At 41.0% G+C, this 16,266-nt stretch overlaps 2 protein-coding genes across 2 annotated transcripts; one reads left to right on the top strand and one right to left on the bottom strand.

Annotated features, from left to right (window-relative positions):
* The first annotated feature begins 221 nt into the window (after nucleotides 1–221).
* On the top strand, nucleotides 222–6,908 carry SERINC3 (serine incorporator 3). Its single transcript, XM_010193333.1, has 9 exons — nucleotides 222–383; nucleotides 840–1,033; nucleotides 1,878–1,957; nucleotides 2,657–2,794; nucleotides 3,645–3,814; nucleotides 4,532–4,622; nucleotides 5,036–5,213; nucleotides 5,631–5,858; nucleotides 6,547–6,908. Exons 1-9 carry the CDS (start codon nucleotides 348–350, stop codon nucleotides 6,683–6,685), a joined length of 1,254 nt encoding a protein of 417 aa, XP_010191635.1. The 5' UTR covers nucleotides 222–347; the 3' UTR covers nucleotides 6,686–6,908.
* A 4,317-nt stretch (nucleotides 6,909–11,225) lies between these two features.
* TTPAL (tocopherol (alpha) transfer protein-like) lies at nucleotides 11,226–15,770 on the bottom strand. Its single transcript, XM_010193331.1, has 4 exons — nucleotides 15,328–15,770; nucleotides 14,409–14,602; nucleotides 12,414–12,524; nucleotides 11,226–11,672 (listed from the first exon to the last, which is right to left on the bottom strand). The coding sequence occupies exons 1-4, from the start codon at nucleotides 15,764–15,766 to the stop codon at nucleotides 11,397–11,399; spliced, it is 1,020 nt and encodes a 339-aa protein (XP_010191633.1). The 5' UTR covers nucleotides 15,767–15,770; the 3' UTR covers nucleotides 11,226–11,396.
* Nucleotides 15,771–16,266: the final 496 nt, after the last annotated feature.

Genomic DNA, 16,266 nt, shown 5'->3' with positions numbered 1-16,266 from the left:
CTGCTGCTGGGCGGCGGAGTCCGGGCTGATAAGGCAGATGGCCTGCGGGTGTTGTCAATAGGATGTCAGCCAGAAATGTCGACTAGAGGGTTTATCTGTGCAGCCCGGCAGGGAGCACAGTGTCTGTAAATGGGGGTTGGGTTTTCCTCTCTCGGTGCTGTTGTACGCCCAGTGTCAGGTCCAAGGGGAATGCTCTCACTATTTCTGTCTCTGTTCTTCAGATTCCCTGTCTGTGCAGTGGTGCCTCGTGTTTACTGTGCCGATGTTGTCCCAACAGCAAGAATTCAACAGTGACGCGTCTTATCTATGCCTTCCTCCTTCTCCTCAGTACTGTTCTTGCCTGCATTATGCTGGCACCAGGGATGGAAGAGCAGCTGAAAAAGGTATGGAGGGGAAAACCTCTTTATAACTGTCTGCAAAACCATTACTTGTGGCAGTGACTACTGAGTGTCTGTATCTGGAGTAGATTACATGAGAGACGCAAACACCCAAACGTGGTTTGCTCCCTGAGTTAGGAGACTGCGTGTATTGAACAGCTTCTAGCAGAAATAGCAAATTCAGTGATTGTATGTTTGTAAGTGCATGCCTGGTCTCTGAAACCTGGCCAGTCATTATCAGAGACCTGCTGCTTTGGTATCTTAATCTTCCTGGATGCTTTTAGTGATGACAAGGGGAAAGAAAGATGATCATAAGGACTGTGCAGGCTGGCTGAGCATGAGGTCTTTTGTTATCACATCTCCCAGAAGGGAGCTGACTGAGAGCCTTAGCTGTTAAGAATGCTTAAAGAACATAATTATAAATACAGATGTAAATTCACAACTAAATATGTCTTTACGCAGATACCTGGATTTTGCGATGAGGGGCTTCATACTCTGATACCACATATGAATGGCTTTGTCAGCTGCGATGTGTTTGTTGGATACAGAGCTGTCTATCGAATCAGCTTTGCCATGGCAGTGTTCTTCTTTATCCTCTCTCTGCTCATGATAGAAGTGAAAACAAGTAATGATCCAAGAGCCTCGGTGCACAATGGGTATGTGTATGAGCCAGCTGTCTGCTCTTCCAGCTTGTTTCCTCTCAAGCTTCTTTGCTGAACAAAGTGGCAAACTGTTTAGGCATAGACAGCCTCAAGTTTCTTTTGAACTGAATACAGATTAACACTTTAGTCTCCTAGAAAGCTTCCTGTTTATGTAACATGTTCGATGTAGTGATAATGCTCTTAGGTTGGGTAACTAAAAGGGTAGTGTTGTGGGTACCCTGCTGTGTTCCCACAGAGACACTGAGTTTCAGTTATTTTATGTCCCTTTCTTTGCGCTGACTGTAGCTCTCACTGGGTCACTCACTAGGCCAGTCTGACTCAGCAATAGAGCAGCAACTGGTTTCTGATTCACTGATTTAACTGGGTTAGTTCTGGGCTAGATGTCTGGATTATCAGAATAATTTAATTTAAAAGGCACCTTTGGAAATCATCTGATCCAACCCCCTGCTTACGGCAGGACCAATGTGGAGCTGGTAGTTCAGGGCCTTGTCTAGTTGAGTTTTGAATGCTTCAAAGAATGCAATTTGCATATGTTGCTTCTTGTCCTTTCACTGTGCACCTGCGAGAAGAGTCTGGTTTTGTAGTCTTTGTCTTTCTTTTAGGCAGTTGAAGACAGCAGTTAGGTCTCCCTTCTCTCCCATGTACTGACCATTGCTTCACCCTCTCACCCAGCTTTGGTGAACATCTTTATCTTAATCCCACTGAGTACAACTTTTTTTTTCTTTATATTTCTGTTAGACACTCATCTGTGTACAGCAAGCTGCTTGCAGATAATGTAAAACATGACGATAGTGTGCAGAGTAAGACCAGTATTTTCAACTTTTATCTTCTTTTAAAGGTTCTGGTTCTTCAAAATAGCTGCCATTGTGGCTATCATGGTTGGAGCATTTTACATTCCTGAAGGGCCGTTCACAAGAGGTACAGTTAATAGTCATCATGGAATTCTGTTTAATAACCTCAGATCTTTTCACAGACTTACCAGGCTATAATTGTGATAGTAAAAGTTATCTGGTAGAACACACAGGTTCTGTCCTACTTCATTAGAGTATCTTCATTCATCCATTGTTTTGGTGAGCAGCAGAAGTTATGGTAATAAGCAATCTCTTTTCAAGTGTATAGGTGTTGGGTATTAATTTGGGACTCCATGGCACAATTGCTACTGGGCTGAGTCTTCTGACACTCTTTAAATTAGAGGCAGCTCAAAGCACCGACAAGTGCTAAATACTTCCCTAGAGCACTGAAAAGTCTGTGCAAGAAACCTTTACTGTCAGGCCACATCAAAGGGACTTGAAAGGGTTGCTGATCCTCAAAGAAATTAGATGTGATGGTACTTATGTAGGCAAAGTAGTCTTGTGTTAGATCTTGCATTCATTCTGAAAACACGCTGGGCTACATGTTCCCATGCTCAGTTTTACTAGCATAGGCTGCACCTTTGAAATAGCTGGGACTCCTTGCGTGAGTCTCCAGGATGGAGGCAGAAGTGATTTACAGCATCTGCATTTATAAATAAAGTTTCAGATTTTTCATTATTTGTCTGCAGTATAATTAGGAGCTTTTAATTTATTTTTTTTTTAACCGGGTGAAAACTAACCCTATTCTTCTTGCTCCCTTTCCTAGCTTGGTTTGTTATTGGTATTTTTGGAGCCTTCTGCTTCATTCTTATCCAGTTGGTGCTTCTTGTGGACTTTGCTCACTCCTGGAATGAGAGCTGGGTTGATAAAATGGAGGAGGGAAATTCTAAATGTTGGTATGCAGGTAGGAATCTTAACCTGTAAAGGAATTGTTTCTGCTGGCCAGTACTCTGCAGATTATCATTTACTAGTTAGCAAACGTATCCTAGAATTACACTCCACAGTCTCCAGTCACTAATGTAAACATTTGGAATTAGTAGCTGCAATCTTGCCTTTTTCTCATAAAATACGATGCAAAATATTTTAGGCTTTTGATTAGCAGATCTGACAGCCATAATAAACAATGCTTGGCTAGTTCGAAGTGTGAGTGTGGAGCTAGTAGCCTAGATCTCTTCAACTGTGACTTTGCTTTGCCACCTCCCCAGCTGAGGCCCTCAGGAAGTGGGTTGTACCGATGACAGTGGCTGTGGTACAAAACAAAGCCTCCACTCATGCTCCCAAGCTGACCACTAAATTACAAAGTGCTAATTGTTGTGGTTCTTTGCTCATAGGTATGAATGCTGCAACAGTGTTTTGTAGCTTCTTACAAAGAACATAGCAGATTGGAAAGGAAAAGGGGTGGCCTTTAGCATAGAAGGGGGAATTTGGGGCTTGTCAGTGGCCCATTAGAAGTGTGCAAAAAGCACTCCTATGTGGCTTGACATCAGTTAAACCACTTAAACTGCTGCTGAAAACAGGTCTTATTCCCCTGTGGGCAGCATTGACTTTCCTCTGAGCTACACTACTTAGTGAGCCAAAGCAGAAATTTAGCCATACCTAATAAAAATGCATTCTGCTAGTGCAGTTTTCTGAAGTGGACTTCCAAGGGAGGAAGAGGGACTGTCTCTTTGCAGTGGTAGCCGGTCATTAAGTCACCTTAGATGTACTGTTAAACTACATGCAGATTGTAACAGGTAATTTTTTTTCCCCTCCAGCTCTGCTGCTCTGTACAAGCTTGTTCTATGCCTTATCGCTGGTTTTTATTGTGCTCTTCTATGTTTTCTACACGATGCCTGATGACTGCACTGAGAACAAGTTCTTCATAAGCATCAATTTGATCCTGTGCATTGCTGTCTCCATCGTTTCTATCCTTCCAAAAGTTCAGGTATTATTTTTCTCTGCTATTTTCTTCTGACATATAAAGCAAGGAAGTAAGAAAGATGTAGTACAAATTCAGACATAAGAACTTTAAAATTTGGTTATCATAGCTGTGCTAGGTAGGAACGATTTTAAAAAAATCCTTGCTTTGAAACCAATGTACTACATAGTGACATATTTCCTGAAGATAGGCTTATTTTTTGGCTAACATTGTTTTGGACTTTGTTTCCATGTGAGAGACTGCTGGTGTGGTTTTAGTGGTGAAGGTTCTGGCAGAACAGAGAAACCCATTAAGGAAAAACAAAATAAGCAGGGAATTTATTGGCTTAATGCTGTGGCATGAAATTATGTGTAAACATGTTTAATGTGAGAGGAAGCTTGCATGTTACTTGTTTCTGAACTGGTATTGCTCAGATAAATCACATGCTAGATTCATATCTACAAAACTGTTAAGCAAGTTGGGATTAACTCAGTAAGAACCCATAACCAAGTCTTGGGCACAGAAAAGCTGGATTTGGTTTGCTTATTCCTTCCATCTTTGAGTTGCTCACTGCGTAAACTGTTTTACTATAAGGAGTTTCTTCCAGTCTTTCAAACACTGAATGAAGCCCAAACCAAAGTTTTTCATGCTAGTAATTGTTGAGTCTGTGGCAGTAGGGTAAAATTATCCAACTACAGGGAAAATGTACTCTCTTGACCTTAGCTTGCTATTGTCTTTGAACAGGAACATCAGCCTCGCTCAGGCCTCCTCCAGTCCTCTGTGATCACGCTCTACACCATGTACCTCACTTGGTCAGCCATGTCCAATGAGCCTGGTAAGCAACATATGGCTTGAGTAACGTATTTTGGTATGAAAGAAGCTGTTGATGGGGCTCGTTGTTATCACAGATCACTGTGTGGGGATTACTGACCTGTCTAGATAACACCTAGTGAGGCAGTAAAGCTGACTTGACTGAAACCATCAACTTGCTGCTTCGCAGAACTAAACCAGGGTATCTGTGAGGGGAAAGAAAGCAGTGTCAGGGTGTTCTGATTTTATTTAATGTTTTATTTATAAATTATGCCCTTGCCTAGCTTATGGGAAGGAAATGCCACTGCTGCCTCTGGGGAATTGAAGAGATCAGCAGTTTGAGGGAATGAAACATTGCAGGCTTATCTATCATCTTTTCTTAGCTAATTGCTGTCAAGTCTCGTCTCTCTTTTTAATTTGCCTTGAAATCCCTTTCAGAACGAAGCTGTAACCCAAGCTTGCTGAACATCATTACCCAGATAGCTACACCCACCGTTTTTCCAGCAAATACCACTGTGGTACCTGCTACTCCAGCTCCACCCAAGTCCCTACAGTGGTGGGATGCCCAGAGTGTTGTTGGATTGGTTATCTTTGTCCTTTGCCTTTTGTATTCCAGGTAGGTTCTGTGCTGCTGTCAATCAAATGGTAAACAATTGGGATTTGTCTGCCTTTTTTGTTTGAGTCTGGGTCCAGTGAAAAATGTATCAGCTGCCATCTCAGGCCCAAGCCAAACAAAGCTGATAGAACGGTGTTCTGTTTTGTGGATGAGGATAGGCTCTATTAGCCCAGTTCATGTAACCAAACAAAATGTGTTTCGAGGTCTGGACTAGCAACACTGTTTAATTAGGTTAATGAAAGCTTGGATGAAAACAGATTTCTCTGAGGAGCTTCCTTGTGTTTCCAGATGGATTTTTAAAAAGTTATTTGTTAGTCCCAGACATTCATTGTGGTCTGTTGCTTGCTTTATTAGCAAACAGCTAACTGAAAACTCCTGGGAGTTTTTAACCATGTCTGTCTCTGCATTACACTGCAGCATTCGCTCTTCAAGTAACAGCCAAGTGAACAAGCTGACACTGTCTGGGAGTGACACTGCCATTCTGAAGGAGACTGTGGGAACAAGCAGTGAAGCTGCAGAGGAAGGAGAAGTGCGCCGTGTCATGGACAATGAGAAGGATGGTGTTCAGTATAGCTACACCTTCTTTCACTTCATGCTCTTTCTTGCTTCTCTTTACATCATGATGACTCTCACAAACTGGTACAGGTAAGAGCAAGACAAAGTGAGGGGTTTTATGTGCCAGCCGGTGCTTCTAGGTAGACAGGAAACGCCTGCACTATAGGCTACTCCTGCCAAGCTGGTCAAGTTGCTGTCCCTATGCCAGATGTAAAAGGGCAAAATGAGCAGCTGTAGTCCTAGTGGACTGCTTCAAAGCTGCATGGGCAAGAGAGTGTGGTTACCATCCTTCAGATAGGCAAGCAGCAGGAAGGATGTCTGTGAAACTGGCTTGAGGTGGCCTCCTGGGAAGTTTATCAGAGGCCAGCCTAATGTTACTGCCTCTTCACCCTGGGAAAGATGTGTAGGGACAGCCATACATACCACTGAAATGGAGATACGACTTCCTAAATCTGCTGGGAGCATGTGGCCATGTCCTCTGCTGCTGCTGCAGCTTGTAACTATTTCTCCAGGACTGCCATATTATATAAATTAGTAAATACAGAGCAGCAGCCATCACGAGTCTATTGCATAGCTCATTGAAAGGTATCCTTTAAGAGTAGCATATTAACATATGCAACAAGGAAATTCCTGGTTTTAGTTGTCTCGCTGTGCTGCTGCAAAGGCTCTTGCATTGCAGTGTCCCAGAGGATTGTCCTAACTTCAATTCATGAAAGGCAGCAAGGAACAGTGGAAAGTGCCTTCTATATCTATTAATTGACTTTTTTTTACTTTTTAGCCCTGATGCTGATTTTAAAACAATGACAAGTAAGTGGCCAGCTGTGTGGGTGAAGATGACCTCCAGCTGGGTTTGTCTCCTTCTTTATCTTTGGACCCTCGTGGCTCCTATTGTCCTTACTAATAGGGACTTCAGTTAAGTTGCTCCACCTGTCTGAGCTTACAGAAGTGGGGAACTTTTTGCTGAAAGCCAAAATGTTCATCTGTTGCTTTAGTTATACTGTGTTACTGTTTCTTATGTTACATGCAGGTGGATAAAGTTATGTATTATATAATGCTTGATGCAGGATCAAAATTATTATTAGTTATCTTTATATTTTAACCTTCAGTCATGGTTATCTTACTGCATTTTTAGAATTCACTGCAGCTGTGCTGTCAAAGCACAAAAGAAAATACCTGTTCTGTCCAATAGCCACAATCTTTCTATTGAAGTAATATTTAGCTAAGTATGAAGTAATATATTTTAAAGAACAGTTATATTCAGCATAATGCACTAGTATGCTAACGCTTCAGTTTCTGGAAGTGTAAGCTGTGCTGCTTGATTTCTACATTCCACTGCAAAAGTTTATTTAAATTTATACTTACCTTCCTGTGTTGTGGCAAAACTCCCCTTATTCCTCACCAAAGAACAGAACTTTGAGGTTGAAAAATTGGTTGACTCTAATTCCTTTTAAGCACAAACTTGCCTGTTCTGAGAGGCAACTTCTGTAGTGACTTTTTTTAGTATGTTTGCCAAATACTGAGTGGTAAGTGGATGATGAGCTTAAACAACTTTGATTATGGTGGAAAACCAGAGCTTCTAATTGATCTGCCTTGTCTAATATGCTTATTAAAATAGTCTACATGAAATTATTATTATGGGCACTAAGGCATTTGCGCTGTAAACTCAATAAAGCGGACTAACTACTGAAATGGTCCCAGCTCTGCTGAGAAGTGTGAAGAAGCAGCAGTTATTCTCCAATGCAAAACACTACATGTGATTATTAAAATGTTAATTACCTGCTGTAGTGTCCAGTTGGATGTGACTGGTTGTTTTCTCCATGCAGCAAACAGTTAAGTCATAATATATTTCTTTTCAACCAAACAGCATCTTTTGTGTGATTCTCTGAATGTAAAATCATCTTTGAACTTGCTCAAGTATGCTCCTTCTGCAGCAGGAAGCAGTACCTTTCACTAATGTGAGGCTGTGGCAATGTTACTTAGTTGCACCTGTGTGAAACTAAAGTTTATGTTGCTGCTGACTTTAACAATAAAATACTTAAGACGAGACAAGGCAAACACTTCAAATATCAAATCAGCAGCTGTTACAATGTGTTTAATCACCCAGTCATGCATCATAAAATTACACATTTTGACCACTCCATTTTATAAAATGCAATATAAAAATAAATTTTGTCAAAATAAGATGTACACTTAACCACCCAATGCCTCTAGGCCTACATACAAGAAGAAGGCAAAATTACTGGTTTGAGTAACACTATAATTAACTCATGCTCAAATGAGATGTAACAAAAAAAATATACGTCACCCAGTTCCTGAAAATACCTCAGGGTTTATAACACCCAGTTGCAAGAGTATAAATTCAAGTACTTTTATATACAATATGCAGCTACCTTTTGTCCTGCTTAACACCAAAAGCCATGGCTGCCTAATGCAGTTCAAGTATCTTTCCTTACTATGCCTTGGATTTGGCAGGGGCAGCTTAAGTACCTACATATAACCTCTGGAAACAAAGTTACTTCAAGTGGAAAAAAGAACTGTGAAAAAAACAAAAACAAACCCCCATACAACCTGTAAGCTTTTCCTATCTAGTCTCTTAGCTTGCAGATACTTAAAATAAGTGTTTGTTTTCTAAATGCTGAGATTAGAAATTTTGGAAACAAACTCATTTCTCTGCTAGTAAGTGCTAAAGCTCAAAGCATTCTCAGCTCAGTCGTCAGCATATAAGACAGAGCTGTGCTTTCTGTAAGACAAGCTGAGCACTGGTTATGAACCTAAAAAGGGGTAGAGACGGGGCTCAGTTTGGTTGCAACTCTTGAGTTCTAAAGCCAAGAAAGAGCAAATGAGAAGTAACAGATTTCTGACAAAGATAAGCCTGGCTTAGTTCAACCATCCTAACATCAACTGCCCAGCAGCCAGCTTTAAGAAAAAGAAGTTCTGAAGGCATAACATAGGCTATTTTCAGCATTAATAATGTAGCCTTATCTATGTTTAAATAATATGCTTTATTCTTAGTTTGTGAGCAAAGGAGAAAAGAGGAGAGAGATGGATTTGGTTTGCCTACTATTTAAGGCATGCAAGAGAATTATATAAAAGCCTGAAAAAGGGTTTTGGTTCTGTAGAGGTTCCTCAGCCTTCTTCTGAATACCATTAGTTTTTTTTGGTAAGGACAATAAATTGAATTTTGGATACTCAACTTCCTTCTCTAGTAGTTACATAAGAGGACATATGTAGCTGTTCTTTTAGGTTAACTGTCAAAATGCCACCACTTCAAACCCTGCAGCACAAATAAGGAAAGACTATCTAATACCAGTCATGCCTTCACCTCTAGGAAAAATGGTCCATCCTACTTTTTTTTTTTAGTTGTATATTGTGGCTGGAATTAAGAGGCACTAAACCAACAGAAACACCACCCCACGTTCTGGCAGTTTAACAGTGTAGGCAGCCACTGACCTTTCTAAGTCCTGGTGCTGTGTGCTACTGCCCTATTAGGTGGCACAAATAACTGAATTAATCTCTGCAAAATACACAGCACATTCTGGTCAGAAATAAGGAGGAAGTGGCTAGCAGTACTCTTCTACTTTATTTTAAGTAGATTAAAATGGTGGTGTTTTGGTTTTATTTTTCCCCTGCGCTACAGGTAATAGCTGTCAAAGAGAAGTAAGAACTGACTTACAAAGGTAGGAAAAAGTAGATGCATTCAATGAGGAAGATTAATTTCTTCCCACCTTTATTCTAAAACAGCTCAAGTGATGAGTTTCTTGCTCCCACAAACTCTGAACTTCCACCCAGAAAAAAGCTTCATGGTTTACCCCTTTTCAAAACCCACTCTTTTAGAATGCTTGGACAACGGGTAAGGCATTTGCTGCCCCCTAGTTCTAGGATGAGGTCTGCTGCCAGATGAAGAAGTCATTACAGTGTAGAGGAGTCTCTTCTTGGCAGTGCAGTCACGCTGCAGGGGGACTGAGAGGAAGAAAGACATTCATAACAGTTTGGCACTTTGACAAATGAATGCCTGAAATCCTCAAAATGCTTCCATTTTATATTTACAGAAACATAACTGGTACCTCTATCACACTTGGCACTAAATAAAGATTTCATCCAGAGAAAGTGCTCTAGAGATAAGTCTCTAATTAGAAGGGATGTTCTTTTTCACCAAAGAGTGAAACAAAAAGTAAAGTAAAAGGGTGTGCTTTCCTGGTCCTAGTGAGGTTCCCCCATCTCCACACTATTACAGTGCAGAAAAGGTGTGCAAAGAGTGTGCTGAGAGTTAAATTCTAATTCAAGACCATTAAACAGACTGAACTTGGGGAGTGGGAACAGCTTATGTAGACACAGGTATCTTACCCTGATTTGACTTCGGAATCTTAGTTCTGTCTCTAGACAAAGACCTAGAAGCACAGGCATACAAGCTACAGGTGAATATTACAGAGATGATTCAAGTCTAACTTCATACAGGAACGTGACAACCAAAGACAAAAAAGGTAAAGTTGAAAACAAACTTGTAACGTTTCACAAAAGAGCCAACAAGCACAGTGAACAAAATGCTACAATACCAGGAAATTTAAGAATGTGCTTTCAAATAGCCTGTCTGCATTTGGTTTCACAGACTTCAACTCAAATTCTGCCCAAAGTAACAAGCTGAAGAAGCACCTTGCTGTCTTAATGTGACATATTGCCTTCTATACATCATGTGCCAACTGCTACAAAGCCTCCTAACAAATTCTGTGTGTGAGTTACTTGCCCAATTCGTCATCACAACCAGTTGAATTAAAGAACAACTGGTAATGTGAGAAGGTGGCTGACAGCTTTTTCTTATTTGGTCCTGAACCTCATTATTTGAAGCTGTACCTAATCAAAAGCCTTAGTACTTGATTTGAAAAACTTCCTGTTTTCTGAAAATGAAGATTGCATGTTTATAATAAGCCTTGGTATAGATGTTGTAGTAGTTAATCCACCAGTTATAGATGATGTAGTAGTTAATCCACCAGTTATAGCTCTTTCTACTGTGAGGAAGGTTCAGAGATGATGTCCATACTGCTATTCATGGATAAGAAATTTTTGCTCTGTATTAATTTGAGCCAAATATTCATTGAGATGTTCCAGAAATGCCAACTCACAATCTGAACCAGGTGACAGAGGACAGGCCAAGTTAGACTTTTATGTTTTTAAGCAATCTTCACTGACAGAACTATATTTTGCAGGGTTCAAAGCAGTTTTCTTGTCTTGGATTACTGGTGTTTGCAGAAGGGAAAGGGACTGGATGGTCACAAAGCTAGTAAATCATCGCTGTCACTTTTCACCTGGGTGGTGAGGGTATAAGAAAATATCAAGCTTATCATCCTGCGATACATTTTTTTCTTTATCGTTAGAAAGAATAGGCCAGTTTGCATCATTCACACAGAGGCTGATGAGCCTCAAGTATTCTGCATAACTTGTGCTCTTTGCCTTTATCCTCCCCAAACTCTGCCCTGCCCCTGTTGTGCCCTCTTCAGCTTCCTTTGGTTCTACAATGTAAAGTGCCTCAGCAGTCTGTTCTCAAACTGCAGGTTTAGGAGTAAGGCAGAGTTCACAACATCTCCTAACAGAACAGGTCTTAACTGTGCTGGAAATCTTCCCTTTACTGGTTTGTTAGTAACAGTAATAGAGCTGAGGTTTCATGCCTCGCAGAGAATCATCGCATTGCTTTTCATCAGCATCCCCACTCACTTGCATGTCATGGGGAGAGCTGTCACACGGGAGAACCAGCTGTGAGAAATCATGCAGGAAGTCCTCTTCAGAGGCCAGCAACAGCTCGTTCCATGCGGAGATGTCCAGCTTCCCTGAAGTACCACCATACTCTTCAGGAAGGATCACTGGAGGAATGTTTTGATGAAGGGAATTCAGATCACAGCCATGAAGAAAAAACTGAAGAAGGAAGTAAAAGATAGCTTTAACAATACTTATCAAGTACTTTACAGCACATTACTGAAACAGTCAGCTAACAAGCTTATTTTGAACTAAAGAGCAAATTTTAGAAGTGGTATCTTTACAGGCAGGCGGCAACAAACAGTATGGGGCAGGAGGAGTTAGACACACTAGTGAGAGAAGGTTTGAGACAATCCAAGTCTAGTGCAGCTTAAATCCCAGCAGAAGAGACTTGACATTTGCTAGTCTGTGCAGAGGTTCCCAATTCAGCTCATCCTCAAGTTCATTCGCGGGCTTGGAAGTACTTATCCTTGTGGAAAAAAGCATCATCCTTTGCGACTACTTCCAGTCCTGTGGCAAGAATACTCGTGCCATGCAGGACACTTGCGTAAGGGAGAAGAGCAAGGAAGGGACAACACAGATTTCCTGTGACACCACGTCATAAAGTGTTACTTGCCAAGATAATCCAACCCCAGGGATGGAATTAATGTCCAGAATATGCAGCATATGTATCAGGATCATATTAATGTTATGCCAATATTAAATTCCTCAAAGGGTCTCTCTCAGGAAGAATTTTCCCAGCAAACATTTTAAAAATTAAAGCAGAAAAGACTAATTAGATCAAGTAAATGGCACCAACATTTTTCTAGCTGAGAGGTTTTTCAACAGTTTTTACTTGCAGTGGGCAAGCAAAGAACTTGCAAACATTAGCATTCATGTTAAAATGACACCGATCCTTACCCTGTTTGCTATCTTTTCCTTCAGAAAAGGCTTGATGATTGCAAAAATGCCTTTGAATATACGGGGCTCATTTATTATGTTAACAGCTTTTATTCGAATGGGGAATCCATCCTGAAGAGTAAAGAAGATTTTTATGATCAGTTTAAAGAACATTTGCAATCCTCCTCTTTTTAAAATCTCCTGAGACTGACTGCCAGCACAACCCACTGGCTCCCAGGCTTCCACCTCAGATACCAACATAAACCAGTACAGCAACAGAAATGCACCTTGTAATAGGGAATAGTCCTAGGATCAGATCTATGGCCATAAAAATAAAGTCAAGAGACAAGAAAACCTTGCATTTAGAAATACATTGCTGTCAATAAATCTTCACTTCTTATATTGTTCTTCATGTCCCTTGACAAAGACACTGAGGTCATCACTGTCTTTGGAGTATTCCCAACTCTGTTAAGGATCCAGTTACAAAATGATGACCCTAGCTCCTGAGGAGTGCACCACACTCAGAGGCAGAGCAGGCTGGTTCAAACGGTGTTTCCAACTACAAGATTTGGTGCCCAAGACAGTCTAAAATGTGTTTCATAAAAGGAAGCAATCTAATGTTACTATTTTTCTGCTATTCCAACTCTTTTGGCATGCTAACTGCCAAAGACAAACAGGCTCTGCTGCCAACAGAGCACACAGCATCACCTATACAACACAGTTTAAAACAACAGTTACAGGATTTCTGCTGGAGAAATTTATTTGCAGAAACGTTTTTCCAGGGCAAGAGCTCATGATCAGCAATTAAGGTCTCATGTGCCACAATGAAGTTTCTTTCTCATATAACCAGTTCTACATTTACAAAACAAGCAGTTAATGCTTGGAATGAAAAGCAGACAACAAGCACTGCAGGAGTATTTCTCTTCCATGAGGGTCAGTGAATTAGCTCACCTTTACAACAGATGCAGCTCAGCAAGTTTGATGCAACACGTTTACAACCACCCATACCTTTATGTCCTTCACCAAGTTCAGCTGCTTTGGGGTTTTTTTGTGAATTGTTTCCACTAATAGCAGCAGGACACTCATGACTTCATTTGTGCAAATTAAATGTGGACTCGACAGTTAAATGACACATATTTAGATTATAATTTAAAGGAGCTGAATTATTACACAGGTGTTCATAAACTCACTACTCTCGTCTCCATAAACAGCCCCATTCCTTCTATATTTATTTATTCCCCTACAGATACAACAAAGAACATAACCAGGTCAGGCCAGAATAAAAGTAATGAGGGAGTGAACCCATTCAAGAGAAGTTTTCCTTATCTCACTCCTCCAGATAGTACAGTAGAACATTAAATAAAATCATCACACCTTCCCACCACTTGGGCCACTCCTCACTCCTTTCACCTTCCCATTTTGTACAACTCCACCTGTGCTCACATCCTCACTCAAACTTGATCTCCATCACTTTCCTTCCAAACACCCAGTCGGAGATCTTTTTTATTGCTCTCTTGTGCTGCCCCCTATGCTGCAGAAGCCTCTCCCTTCAGGGAGGGAATGGAAATCGTCCTCAAATCACACCCATTCAAAATCCCTGTCCAGAAAATTTTTGCAGCAGTATTTGAACTTGCACTTGCCCAGTGGTCAGCTCTATCTCAACTGACAAACTATTTAAATAAAAAGCCATTCCTCAGCATTCAGGCAAAATAGCATCTTCTCTCTAACTGTAATTCACTGCTCTCTCTTCCTTATCACTAGCAGAACTATCTTTTTCTGTTCCAATTTAAAGTTTGCATTTCTAATGCAAATTTAGTTTTAGGGATGCAAAAGTCAAAAAAGGGCAAGTGAGGTAAGTTGGCAAGGGTCTGAGAAACTGGTTGGGCAGAGACATGTTTTAACTCTGCTAGTAAAAGCCAAGATGCTCAAGTTTCTGGTGACACAGTCAAGAACTTTAGACACAGAAGCAGTCATTTACAATGCACAAGCTTATTTTCCCACCAGTTCAGGTCTTACCTGAAGAATTCCAATCACTTTTTTGGCTACAAAAGGACCAAAATGAGACGCCTTAGATAAGCTGACTCCTTTGTAGTCTGCCAGGATTACAATTCCATTCACCTGGGTCTCTTCGGACTGAATGAGTTTTTCTAATGTTAAGTATATGGCACGAATGTTCTCAGTAATCGGATAATTACTGGGTGTCCATCTGTCTGAGGTTACAAGACATGGATGGTAAGTTGGAGAGTAAATATAAGCTAACAATACACATTCCAAAAATTGATTTTCTATTTTCCTGGACCCTTAAAAGTTAGTCTTTAATAGCCACAGTCCTAGTTCAGAGCAGCCTTTCTTAAGCAAGAGATAAATGGCAACTGATATTTACTTCAGGGAGCAAAGGCAATGGTTTTAAGAACCCCATTCTCCACCCAACACAGCTTATTAGAAGCAGTCTCAGCTCAGAAAGCAAGCAGATAAATGAGAAGGAGGAGAATGAATGAGGAGAAATTTACAGCAAGCTTGGCAGCACCAAAAGCACATGGAAGGCTCCAATAGTTTACGTGGGAGTCAAAGCCATCGGCTCCTCTCTCCACTTACTGTCAAAGCAAATTACAAGCTTCTAACCACAGGCCAGCAGCCCTGTTTCAGTTTGAGTGACTACACATCAGTTTTTCTCGAATCACCTAATATTTCATCAACCCACCTCACTGCATTTTTGTTTTGACATAACTGCAGTTATTGCTGACACAGGAAAAGGAACTGATATATAACGTTGGCTAACAACAAACACGTCCCTTCACAAGTTAGCTTTTCAAATTTCCAAGAGAGCCCACGTACTCTACGTAAGTAATCAGTGTTCACAGGAGAGCAGGAAACAGATTTCTGGTCCAGACACACCTCGAAGACAGAGTACAAAGACATTCATGCATTTCAATACCTGGACGGATGCAGACAACGTGGCGTCCCTCTGGGTCCAGACGAGGCAGCACAGTGACAAAACCAGACTCTAGGACAGGTTTTATTGCAGACGGCTTCAAATTATTGAAGACCTCAGGCCAGCTTCTCCTACAGGTGTGGTAGTTCACCAGAAGCTGAAGAGCTCGATCATAATCAAATTTCCTGGCTCTGAGGAATCTCAACAAAAAAGCATCGTCCAGGCAGGTCCCCAGCGAGGGATAGTCTTTGCATACCATATCTCGGAGTGCCTGCACATCACGGAGCCTCCATTCAGGTTTCTCTTGGAGCTCTTCCCGGGCTTTGGTGATGAGATCAGGAGACAGCGAGCAAACATACTTTGGCCGATCTGGCAAGAACTCATTGTCTGATGGAGACCCCGCTGATGGACTTGTCCTGGTGCAGTCGCTGTCTCCTGACATAATGTAGCAGGAATCTGTAAAAAACCAAGCGCTACACATGACAAACAGTCCCACGGACTAACAAGCATATTTATTATTTACATATTTATTATGTCCTGTATCCCTCCATTACCCTGCTGACAAGACCGCCCTTGCATGAACTGGCACTACAGCCAGAAGTACAGTTCATTTTAATTGTCTTCCTAGGATTAAGCAGTGCAGGTTTCTCTAATCACTTTATACTGTATAGAGGGTAGAAAACAGCCTTGGATGAAACATATCCAAATTTTAAAAAATAAATTAAAAAAAAAATCCAGAATTACACAGCTTCATTGCAAAATGCAGAATTTGATTTGGCTTAACATTTATTTCCTATGTCCAATTGGAAACTAAAGCAAAGCAAACACACCCCAGTTAGGAAGGATTCTCACATTCAGTCAAGTTACACCCTCTTCTGAGAAACTCTCCCAGCTGAGCCCAGAGCCAGTAGCTTTCATTAACTTCTCTGGCAAATTTGTGCA

Source organism: Mesitornis unicolor, unplaced genomic scaffold, assembly GCF_000695765.1.
Source record: "Mesitornis unicolor isolate BGI_N332 unplaced genomic scaffold, ASM69576v1 C13686691, whole genome shotgun sequence".
In the NCBI taxonomy this organism is placed as follows: Eukaryota; Metazoa; Chordata; class Aves; order Mesitornithiformes; family Mesitornithidae; genus Mesitornis; species Mesitornis unicolor.
Note: the sequence above shows the minus strand (reverse complement) of the source record. Positions and strands in the feature narration are given on the sequence as shown.

What these genes read in the sequence shown, in the direction of transcription:
- TTPAL (XM_010193331.1), bottom strand. Translation starts at nt 15,766, where the DNA reads ATGTCAGGAGACAGCGACTGCACCAGGACAAGTCCATCAGCGGGGTCT. An exon ending in AAGTGATTGGAATTCTTCAG is followed by an intron (nt 12,525 to 14,408) that starts GTAAGACCTGAA and finishes TTTACTCTTCAG; the next exon opens with GATGGATTCCCCATTCGAAT. An exon ending in AGGAAAAGATAGCAAACAGG is followed by an intron (nt 11,673 to 12,413) that starts GTAAGGATCGGT and finishes TTCCTTCTTCAG; the next exon opens with TTTTTTCTTCATGGCTGTGA.
- SERINC3 (XM_010193333.1), top strand. Translation starts at nt 348, where the DNA reads ATGCTGGCACCAGGGATGGAAGAGCAGCTGAAAAAG. An exon ending in TGAAGGGCCGTTCACAAGAG is followed by an intron (nt 1,958 to 2,656) that starts GTACAGTTAATA and finishes TCCCTTTCCTAG; the next exon opens with CTTGGTTTGTTATTGGTATT. An exon ending in AGCCATGTCCAATGAGCCTG is followed by an intron (nt 4,623 to 5,035) that starts GTAAGCAACATA and finishes AATCCCTTTCAG; the next exon opens with AACGAAGCTGTAACCCAAGC.